We start from the raw sequence: 12,191 nt of genomic DNA, 5'->3' as shown, positions 1-12,191 counted from the left end.
AGCGTGCGAACGGAGACACGCGTGCTCGCTCAAGAAAAACTGATGTTCGATGAGTTTTACCTGTTAGGGAAAATTTATTTGTACCGCGAGATCGAGTAATTCTAGTGATACGTCCGAACGAGGATATTACGCTGTCCGATTAGATTGCTTTCGTCCATGCACCGGGTGTCTCGGAACTCGAAACCCGTGTTAACCAGTTTTTTCCGATTTTTCATCCGTTTCATCGACATTGTTACGACGTACAGCGCGATTCTTTGTTAATCGAATAGCCTTGAAATATTTTGATATTTTTTAAACGTAGTCAACCGAATTATTTCGTCCAGTCGCAACAAAACTACGCGTCAACTTCGTTAAAATAATCAATGATTTTTTCCCGAATAAAATGAAAACACGTCCAACACAATATTTCAATATACAAACGTAGAGCGCGATGATGGGTTGTTGGTCCTTACTCGGATGAATATACATATCGATAACAGTACATCAAACAGAAAAACACTCTTCACGGGACGGTGCTTTATCTATGTGTTTATCCTAATTATCTCGGCCCCCTCGGCCGCTACCTTTCGGTTACGCTGTAAACGTACCACAGAACGCACCGTATTCATCCTCACGAAACTCTCGTCTTTATCCGACGAAGGTTCAGTGACTCTCTGAAAGATGGAACAATCAATCAAGGTGTTAATAACATAATTAATCAACAATTTCAGCAGCCATCCGCCGTCTATTATCCGTCAAATGAAAAGTAAATCCTCTCTCAAAATTGATTCCATTCTATTTTTTTCTATTTCTATACGAAACATTTTTCGGAAAGTTTTTCCATCACAGTTTCATTCGTAAGAGCAGGTTAATCAAGTGTGCTTTTAACCCACCGTATCAAAAACGTGTAAATCCTAGCTTGAACGTGGTTTGTTTTTCCGGGCATATTATATATGCGTGACGAGAATTCAATCGCGAATACCTGTCCGATCAAATGGCAAATTGACACGAAAGCGAGACAGAGAGGGGGCGGGGGAGAAGAAGGAGCATGGTAAAAGAATCGGGAAAACGATGTCTCGTCGTGTGTTCGAATAACCGAGCGAGAACGTTTGATCGCGTTGAGTTATCTCGTCCAAACGATCTGGGGCCTTTCGAGCTCGGAAACGAAAAAATCGTTATACACGAGAGTTCTCTGTTTGCAGACTCTCTCGATTCTTGGTTCAAACGTCTCCGGGTTCGTCTCTAACGTACACAGTCACGATTCCGTCATTCTCACATACACGCATAGGCAGACTTGTGCATAGATTTCTCCATAAGTCGTTCCATCGTATATAGATAAGATTAATTTTCGATTTACTTCTTCGAACTCTCTTTTATTCACGCCAAAGAATTATATTTCATTTATTCCAGTTATGCTGATACATTCATATTATCGCTGTAATCAAATTCCATCGTTTTCATACCCTCGGCTCATAATATGAATATCGAAACTAATTGGGCTCACCGAAAAACCTGAAAAAAAAAAAAAAAAAAAAGAGAGAAGCTTTGCATAGAGTATCGCATACAAACGTGTACTTAAAACACGCACACACACGAGTACACGCATGCACAACACGCTCACAGGCACCTGTGTGATCTGAAATGACCGCGTAGCTCCGAGAGTTAACGTTCAACAGATCGTATTAACGGATTGTGGGAGACGAGGGATCAGTCGTGGCCTAACCGGCACAGAGTCTGGTCGACGAGGACGAGACGCGTACGTTCTACACGCGTCCCTCTCAATATATTTTTTCACTTCCTCGATACCCCTCCCTCGTTCGCGGGTCGTGCGCCCCGTTCTCCCTCTCGCTCGGCTCTCTCACCCCCACTCCGCGCTTTACCCTCTCTCTTTTTCATTTTCCTCAATCGTTTATTGAAGTGAAAGAATGTTGGAAAATAAAATTTCACATATTCGTATATAATACACCGCGAGTGTATACGCATTCGCGTAGCTCAAAGTTTTTTTTCCAAAGTGTCGTATGCGAACCTGTGAAAAAATTAAGTGTCTCTTTCTTTTTATATTCAACAGGCCCCCCAATCGTTATTTTTCTCATGCAAATATGGTGCAAAAGGAATTTTAACCCGGCGAGGATTCTGATCGAGGTGAATACATGATGTCATTAATTAACTTGATTATTTTGTAATTTCAATGTGTCTAGAATTTATGAAAATTTCGAGGAGTTTTATTACGAACAACGCGTTGTCCTATTTGAGCACGTGCTTTTTGTTATTTGGGACTGACTTCCTGCCGATTTTTTCCCATCTATTGACTTACACCCACTTCAATATTCCTATTCGTACGGTTTTCAGAAATCTTAGTTTTAATGCACAATTTGTCCTCTGTAAATAATATTAAAAGGAGGATAGATAAACGTCAATGATGTACGTGTAATTGATTCGGATATATAAAAACTTATTACTTCGTTTGTACAAGTCGCATCTCAAAAGATTCCCGCCAATTTCTACCTTCACGTTATTGTGCAAAACTTTCGCCTCAATTGCCATCCCATGGATGTCTCCCACATTTTGTAATTCTGTAATTCTGTAATTCCTATTCGAGTTCGTTGTTCGCGCCAATTTTTATCAGTTATCATACGTACGCGTATACATAGGCGCATATAAGCATATAAACACCGGTAGAAATTGGCCCGACCTCGCTCGAATGGTAATAAGTGTGATTGTGTGCTTGTATTGTATGAAAAATGGTGAATAGAGCTGAATAAAGGATCGTCGAATAATTATTTTTATTCATTGGCAAAGCCGCCTCCTCCAGTGTTGATGGTGCACAACATTCGAGCGAGGAGCGTATGTGTTGTCGCTCGGGCACGCAAGCAGGTAGAGCGAGAAAGAGAGGAGCTCCTCTCTCGCAGCTCGCAGCATCTCGCAGCCACGCTCGCCCACGCCCTCCTCTTCCGACAAGACAGGTCACACCCTTCACTCCCAGACTCACAGCTCGTTTCTCCTTAAGCATTTTTTTCGACTCTCCCATCTCTCTTTTCATTTCTCATTATGCCTATCATTTTTCTTCTTTTATATTTTCATTGGGAAAAAACGAAAGAAAGCTCGTATCTCTTTTCATCACCCCCAATGTGTCACACATCATTTTTGCAAATCCCCTCGAGTGATCTATAAATTCTTTATAGGAAAGAATTTTCTAAACACGGTTTCACTCGATATAAAGTTGATTTCATTCGTATTAAATATATTGAATTTTTGTCAAGTCCATTCGAGAGTCGAGTTTGCACTTTTTTTGCAATTATAACTCAATTGTTTGTCCCACCGTCTCTTCTGTCCGGCCTCCATTCCCTTCTCCCACTGCTTCACTCTTTTCTTTTCTATCTCTTTCGTTCGTTTCATCGAATCGGCGACGACGAGAGCTGACAATCTCGAATTATCGAAGCCCCAGGGGGCGGATATTCTCTTCTGAGAGTATACGATTTTTTTGAAGAGAAAAGTCCTGCCTGAAACCGTATAAAACGAGTTTGAGAATTTCGCTCCGATTTAAAACGACGAATGAGAGAATAGAGGAGCGTACAATGATGGAAGTACATGAAAATGACGATCGGTTCAAACTCTGCAAAATAAAGCATGCAGGAAAAGAATTTAAATATCTGTAAATAGATATATATGTATTAGCTTGATTACAAAAAATAACAAGGAGGGATAATATATTGTGAGAAAGGAAATCAGATTGAGTACAAAAATGAGTAGACTGAGAAAACGACAAAAAGGAGGGTGCCGCAAAGGGGTTATAAACGGAGATGAAATTTATGTGCTCCGGAATGATTTATCACGTGGCATTATCGTCCTGGCCGTGGAGAACGTGTACGAGTGCACTACGATCCCATTTCAATGTATATATATATATATGCACTTAGTCACTGATATTTAAAAAAAAAACATAAAAAAGAAAAAGAACGAACCGGAAAAAATAAGAGTTCGAGACTCCATATTTTCTCGTATAAAACAGAACGAGATGATTATTTATTGGCAAAAAAAACAGCAGAAAAAGGCGATTTATCAACCTTCAGAAAAGTCGGGCAACGATGATAATTTTCCTCTAATCTGAATAAATATTCATCAAGCTTAACTCAATCTGGAAATTTATGAAGATATCACTTGTTAAGAGAATTGAATAAAGTTTTACGTTTTTCGTTGCCTTCTCGATAACATTGTTTTAAGACAATGTTTATCTCAACTGTATTGGCATTATTGCATCAACACGAGTATATAAGCAATCGAACGAATGATTGTGATAATTAAAGAACTTGGTAAATGTTGAATGCTTAAATTCTAATCCTCAAAACCCGTTATATTTGTGAATTAAATTTTTTTTCACGTTGAAAAATGAATTTATTCGATGATTGTTCATCGAATGGGAATAACGTATTGTTACTCTCGTGTATGCAAAAGAAAGTTTAACATGATAATATTTATGTCCACGTACAAAATTTGTAAATGTATGTACGCGGAGATAAATCTCGCGAGTTTTTGGCATTCTCGCAAAAAGCTGAAAAAGCATACGAGAAGTAGGAGAAGTGGAAAAAAATTATGCGCAGCCGGAGATGGGAGAATCTTATGTGTCCTGATATGGTTCTGAGCCAACACGTGGTGCTTCTGCACATTGCCTATACAACATCTCTGCTTCCCTCTCTCTCCCATTTTCATGAGAAAATGACGGCTGGTGGAGAAAAGAAAATCCCCTGGTCGGTGAAAATGTCGGAAAGTAGGCACAATCCCTTTCCAGTCCAGCATTACTCAAACATCAATACCCAAAAAAAAACGCAAAGAAACCATTGGAGAACAAAAATTTTACTTCAATTTTTCTTACCTTACTGAAGCATTTGTTGTGAAATAGACGAAAAAAGTGTTTCATTTATAGTTATTTGCAGAGTATTACAACTCATAGTAAAGTGATAATTCGATATTTTACAATTATGGAAAAATACGTTTGATACATTGAGAGGAATACCTATATATGACGCGCGAAGAAATATGTTTAAGAGCTCGGACATTTTTGTCCTTTGCTATCTCAGTAAATATCCATCAGATGGAATGAGCGATACGATAGAGGAGCTTTTCACTGGAGAGAATTTCCACCTCATATACTTATTCCCTCTTTAAGCTCTTTGACTCTTGGAAAGTTCCCGGAGCTCAACTCTCTCTCTTTGGTTGGAGCTCCTCAGCTTTCGTTTATATTCTTTTACGTGCTCTTCAAGCCTCCTTTACACCCATACTCCATGAATTATACCCCATTACTCCGTGAAAAATTTTATTTCACGAAAACTTTCATATATCGGGTAATTCGACGTGTCTCAGAAAAATATCAGACATCTCTATGAGAACTATAAACACTAATTTTCCATAGAAATTATACAGCGGCCCAACTATTCATAAATTTCTCCAGATTTTTCCGAATACGAAGGTACTTTTATTCAGCCGAACTATGAGATTGAAATTCTTCTTTTTCACGAGTGCCTTGATTTTATTTTTATATTCAGCATCTTTCTTTTTCAATTTTTCGAATAAGATATTCATATGACTTGCAAATAGAACGATGACGATAAGTAGACAAAAAAAATTCAATGGGAACATAAACGAATGAGAAATTAAACAGAATAGCTGGAAAATTAAACCGACGAAAAAAGGTGAACGTGTATAACGAAAGATGAAAAATGAAAAAGTAGGGTCGGTGAAATGTTGATTCGACTGAATCTGCTACGGGAATGGATGCAGAACAAAATTGACCGAGAAATGAGATTGCGGTGCGTAGAGTAAAACTGCAACGGACTTTGCTCTGTCAATTCTACATCGGGCAACTCGACATTGTGTCATCTCTCCAGTCAATCTTTCCATCATTAAAACTGTCTGAGTGTAGCAAGTATATAAGCGCGTCAACCCTCCATCGGGCTGAATCCCGATTGTCGCAGCCCGACATTTCCTTGACTGCTATATGGGTTCGTATTTTTCGTTGATTACTTTTCGCACGGAACCGCTCGTACTGGACAGAAATCTTTGAAACGTATCAATCTTTCTATATGTACCAGCTGCCCTCATCGTCAGCTCGCAAGTTTATCAACAAAATTCTAATAGAATCATTTCCGTTACGATTTTGTCATTTAATAATGTTACGAACAAATAGTCTGGACAATCATGATAGATCTCTCTATAGTATTTGGAAATGATAAATTCTTCATAACGTAGCGATAAGCATTCTAACTTCATAACTTATTAGCTCCTTAAACCAATCTGAAAAAAACTATCTGATTATTCTTGGTATATATTTATTAGGGTGTGTAAAAATTGCTTTTTTTTCTAAAAAATAACCTTCAGGTAGAAAATTGAAGGCTTCACTCTACTTCAATGTACAGATTAATTCTATTAGGTGTATGACTTAATTTTTACAGATTTTTTCTTAGCGCTTAAGACTATATTTTAAAAAAGTGAAAGAAAAAGAGAAAGAAAATGTGCGTGCGCATCACTCTTTCTCTCTCTCTCTCTCTCTCTCTCTCTCTCTCTTACCCCTACAATGCTTCCAAGTCTATCTCTACCAACGTAGTAGAGTTGGTAGAGATAGTCTAGTTTCTAATCTAGTTTCTATCTCTACCAACGTATATCTCTCTCTCAATTATGGTTCGCCTCGCCCAATCACACGAGCCCATGGCAATGAGCGTGAGAGAGAACGAAAATGTACATGCGCATGCGCATTCACACTTTTCGTAGCACTTCCGTTACACACTTCCGTAACAAGATTTTCACCAGTTTACCCCCCAAGCCCAGCGCGCCTATAGAAGTTTTACTTCAAAAACAATTTCGCGGTCTTTTGTGATTTTGTAAGGATCGGACACAAGAGTTTAGAACACCAAACGATAAGGCTATACAAGTTACATAACCTCTCAGAATCGTAAAGTTTACGATGGAGACTGATAAACAGTACATTCGTTACCGTATTTTATACGAATTCCAACAAGGAAAAAATGCTTCTCAAGCACGGGAATCAATTTGTAGTGTTCTTGGCAACGACATTGTATCTTATGAAACATATACTTATTGGTACAAACGCTTTAGAAGTGGTAATTTCGATTTTAGTGACCAGCCGCGCCCTGGACAGCCTCGAAAGTTTGAAGTCACTAGATGAAACACAAAAAGAGCTTGCAGCTCAATTAGGAGTCACCCAAACAGCTATTTTCAACCGTTGGCACTAAATAGGAAAAATTCATAAACTTGGAAGATGAGTCCCACATGTGTTGACCGAACATAACCTAGGTCAACGTATGAACACGTGTCTTTCACTACTTGCCCGGCAACAAAAAAGGACTTCTTGTGGAAAATTGTGACGGGTGATGAGAAGCACATCTTTTACGAGAATCCCAAACGTAAAAATTCGTAGGTAGATCCCGGGCAACCCTCAACATCGACGCCGAAACCGAACAGCCACTTAAAGAAAGTTCTTCTGTATATCTGGTGGGACATGAAGGGTGTTGCTTTCTTATGAACTTTTGGAAACTGGTCAGACGGTGACAGCGGAACGCTACAGTCGACAGTTGAACAAATTGAGCGAAGTACTGGATCAGAAAAGGCCATTTACTGGGCAAGGAAGCCGGCAAGTCGTACTGTTGCATGACAACGCTCGACTTCACGTTGCTCGTGCGGCTCAAAAAACCCTTTTGGATTTGGAATAAGAAGTTCTCCCGCACGCGCCATATTCACCAGACTTGGCATCATCTGATTTTCATTTGTTCCGGTCAATGCAGCAAGGCCTAGTGGATAAACAGTTCAAAACGCTGGATGATGTGCGTAAATTCGTCGATGATTTTATCGCCTCGAAGCCTGCAAAAGTTTCTTTCGCGACAGCATCCGCGCGTACGCTACCTGATAGATGGCGCAAGGTCATAGAGCACGGTGGACAATATATTCAAGACTAAGTTCGTTGTTTGCTAATTTTTCATAATTGAAAAAACTACTTATGAATCTGTAAAAATCAAGGCATACACCCATTTGTCACCATGGTTTGATAGGACTTGTAGGAACTTATTTCGGTTCGGGTTTATTGAGTTTGTTTAGACTTTTTGGACTTGTTTGGGCTTGATTAGGCTTATTTGGGCTTATTTGAGACTTTTTGGAAACGCTTAGGTTTGTTTGGGGTTGTTAGGGTTGGTTTGGGCTTGATAGGGTTAGTTTGAGCTTGTTGGGGTTTGTTTGAGTTCCTTTGGAAATGTTGGGAAGAGCCACACAAACCCAAGATTTAAAATTTTTTGGAAATGCTTGGGTTCGTTTGGAATTGTTAGGGTTTGTTTGGGGTAAGTTGAGGTTTGTTTGGGGTAAGCCACACGAACCCAAGTTAAGATTTTTTTGAGAATCCTTGGGTTCATTTGGAATTACTGGGATTTGATCTGGCTAAGCCATGGTGGTTAGTTTGGGTTTGTTTGGGTTAAGGTGATCTATCACTTGCGCGTGTGCGAGAGAAAAAACTGCAAAATGGTTGCACGGTTTACTCGGACACCCTTGATTTTTTGAGAAAAATAAAAGTTACACCTGTTCTGTGATAAAGTGAGAATGGCGTGTAACTCATATTTTCTTTCAAATATCAAGCTACTCAGAATAAAACGTGCAACAGGATTTTTACCGACTGAACAAGTGATAGAGCCTAAACAAACCCCAACAAGGCCAAACAAACCCAAGTATGGCCAAAACAAAAAAAAATTATAAGGCTTCTGTTTCACGTGATCCACGAGCCCATAGCTAATGCCAGCGGGGCAGGATGTTGAAATCGTGGTTTTTCTGGGTTTGTTTGGGTTAAGCTCAAACTGACCCAAAATAAACCCCAATAAGGCTAAACAAACCCAAGTATGGCCGAAAAAAAACAAAAAAAATTATATGGCTTCTGCTTTCCGTGATCCCCGAGCCCATAGCTCGTGCCAGCGAGGCAGGGTGTTGAAATCGTCGTTTTCTGGGTTTGTTGGGGTTTGTTTGTATTGGTTTGTAACTACGTGTTTTTTGCTTTTTCGTAGTAAAAGCGGTGTTCATTCCGAATCAAACTGACCCGATTGTTATAACCGCGTGTTTTTCGTATACTGGAGATGTGGCGGTGGGTACGCTGGTTCAAACTCACTCAATGTTAGTAACTGGGTATTTTCCGTTCAACGACGTCGACCCTGAGCAACCTGACTCCAATTGTTATAACCACGTGTATTTCGTATAATGGAGATGTGGAGGGGTGTACGCTGGCTCAAATTCACTTAATGTTAGTAACTGGGTATTTTCCGTTTAACGATGTTGGCTCTGGGCAACTTGACCCAAGTGTAGAAATCAGGTGTTTCTTTCGATACAACAGGCGCTCCGGTATTCACGGTGGGTCAATCTGGCCCATTGATAGCAAGTACGTGTTTGAAAAGTTAGATTCCAATATCGCGTTCTGACATACGTAGTAGTGTTCAACTCAGGTCAGTTGAACCCAGCCTAAACACTCCCAGGTCTGCTGGATGGTGACGAACACGTAGTCACGATAGAAACACCTGGTTTCCACCTTATGGTCAGTTCGACCCAGGGTACACATGGCCTCACCTTCATGAATACGACAAACAAACACAGGTTACTGCCATTGGGTCATTGGAATTAAAAAAAAATTAAGCCTAATGTAATGGAGGAATTGTAATGAGTGATGGAATTTTTTCATCACCCATTACAAGATAACGAGTAATGGAAAATTTCGTATCACTCGGTAAAAACGTAATGAAGATTGCATTACATTTCCATTACAAAATTTGCAACCCTGGCCTAACCGATGATCCAACGCTCCGAAATATTCTGGTTAAATCTCGTCTCTGCCTAGTTATTAAGAAGGCCTAACTGACGAAATTTACATTGATTGACGTTCCCCGCATTTCTGAAGCTCAACAGTTTTGCTCATCAACGAACGTCAATATCGACATATCCTAGGACGCCATCTTCGATGCAGAAAATAGACACACGCGTGTGTGTATATCCGAGTGATGAAAAAGTAGAAAAGGAAGACCTCCTGTTCATGAAAATATTGACTGACCACGGCTATACACAGCGGTTGTGTACTCGTGTTATCTTACCGGTAATGGTTCTGATGACGATGTATCTCTCAGTGAAAGCACAACGGGTTTTCTTTTATTCCCATATAATTTACTTTTTCATACATTATACGAATAGACCAGATGAATCTTGATCTCAGATGAAATAGCATTTGCACCAATAATATTTAAAATATGCGATATTTCGGAGAGGAGATAGCTTATCAAGACTGGTATAGACGCGAGTGGTTGTGAACAAGTGAACGCGTCCGTTGGTATATAAACATCCGTCAAAATTATTGAAGCTGAAGTGATGTGAGTTCATGAAACGACGATCAATTCATACGCGTCTACGGAGAGCTCCATGTCGGGTCTCCGGACGAGCACGCAAAACGTCAATCTAACCAGATAGCACTCTCTCTCTCTCTCTCTCTCTCTCTCTCTCTCTCTCTGAATGAAAATCGACGGTTCACGCCTCCTCCGTTACCAACGATCGACCAATTTCCCTCATGGGATCAGCTGCGCGGTAAAACGATTGCTCAGTTAGCCAAAAATTAAAATCCATATTTAAAAAACACAACGAAAATAACAAACATTATTGTCGCATTCCCATCGTCGAATGGATGTTGGAATGAGCAATAATGACCTGAATATTTGCACGATAAATATAGTATCGGAGAAAAATAGTATCGGCTGTGTGGGAACCGTTGATGCGATAAAACACTTTTTTCGAACCAGTCAAAGAATATGGAAATTTCGGGTAAAATATAAAAAAAGTTCGGAGGGGTCAAGCATTGTTTCGTGCAACTAAGAATAGCCTGTGTGCACATGAAATATACGTACAATGTGTAAGTTAGAATATAGTCGTATCTCGGGGGAAAAGGATCGTAAATACAATTTGGCCGGTACCCGCGAGAGTGCTCGCCGAAGTGAATGCGCGTGCTGCTCTGCTCGGTGAATCGCGTCGTGATTTCTGAAGTAGTGGAGACCACGAGTAAATACATACATACCTATATATGTATATATGCACACGCGAATGTATGTAATGTACTCCCGCTGATGATTAAACAAACGTTAATTCTATCCGTGGAACGTATTACGCAGCAAAAAGCTATTCCGCTGCAACCCAGACCCGAGTCGTTTAATATTTAATTTTATCTTCCGAATAATTGAACTTTTCTCTACTGAGATGAGTTATATAGAAAAAAAATAAAATATAAATTGGAATGAGAAAAAAAACGAGAAAGAGTCAGATGTTGATCAATTTCCGTCAACCGGTGAACTCTGACGTCCGTACTTGCCCCGGTAGACCGGAAATTCGACTCCCTCGCTTCTCCAGAGAGTTTATGCCATTCACGAACTTGGCCTCCGCGTCACTCACCCTCCGTGTATGAAATTCAAAATTCTACGTCGTGTCTCAAAAGTGGGACATTCCAATTCTGCGAAGCTGTACGAAATCGCCCTTGAATTTTGACGTTGATGAATTTTTCATTAATTACAAATGAAAAATATAACTATCAAATGCAAACCCGCATCCGTAGCCCACGGAGGAAAATGCGCGGAATTTCATGGCCCCGTTAGCGTCTATCAGTTCGGCCACCCTATATATATAATCCTGTCCTAATTATATACGTCGCTTTCAAAGTGCGTGTCGTACGTACGCGTTCATAATTGTGTATTTCTCATTCCAGAAGCTATGACAAGGTGACCGCGCGACAAGTCCGAGGGAGGAAATACAGATCTACCCCAACTCAGCCGGAAACGAACGTTTTTCTTATTTTTGGACTAAAATAAAAATGGCTAAAGGTTCGGAAAGATTGCCCGGAACTTCAACAAGAATCAGAACGAGAGACGATGGTTGTTGTTCCGTCAACTTCCTTAAATACGTGCTTCATATATACAACGTTGTTTTATTCGTAAGTATTTTTCACGGTGCACATGATGAAAGAGTGATGGGATATTTAAAAAAATTGCTTGTTTCACATTTTCCGAAGAAAACCGGCCCTCTCACGTCCTACATATTCGCCTTATACAAAATCCAATAATATTTTCAACATTTCCGGCATTTCCCAAAATTCCCTTTCTTATCGGATGACCTCATCCGATCCTTGGCATTCATATTCACGAATATGG

At 39.9% G+C, this 12,191-nt stretch overlaps 1 protein-coding gene across 6 annotated transcripts in view; it reads left to right on the top strand.

Annotated features, from left to right (window-relative positions):
- LOC122419339 (CD151 antigen-like) overlaps positions 1-12,191 on the top strand; it is a 73,729-nt gene that overhangs the window by 41,430 nt on the left and 20,108 nt on the right. The window contains exons 1-3 of one of the 6 annotated variants that reach the window (XM_043433793.1): positions 1,668-1,735; positions 2,048-2,121; positions 11,750-11,974. In XM_043433793.1, the coding sequence (XP_043289728.1) occupies positions 11,855-11,974 (120 nt within the window). In that variant the 5' untranslated portion in view covers positions 1,668-1,735; positions 2,048-2,121; positions 11,750-11,854. Of the gene's footprint in view, positions 1-1,667; positions 2,122-11,749; positions 11,975-12,191 lie in introns of those variants that run through there. The other 5 variants (XM_043433788.1, XM_043433791.1, XM_043433789.1 and 2 more) reach the window with 5 other exon arrangements.

Source organism: Venturia canescens, chromosome 1 (genome assembly GCF_019457755.1).
Source record: "Venturia canescens isolate UGA chromosome 1, ASM1945775v1, whole genome shotgun sequence".
NCBI classification, from domain to species: Eukaryota; Metazoa; Arthropoda; class Insecta; order Hymenoptera; family Ichneumonidae; genus Venturia; species Venturia canescens.
This window is presented reverse-complemented; position numbering and strand designations above follow the sequence as displayed.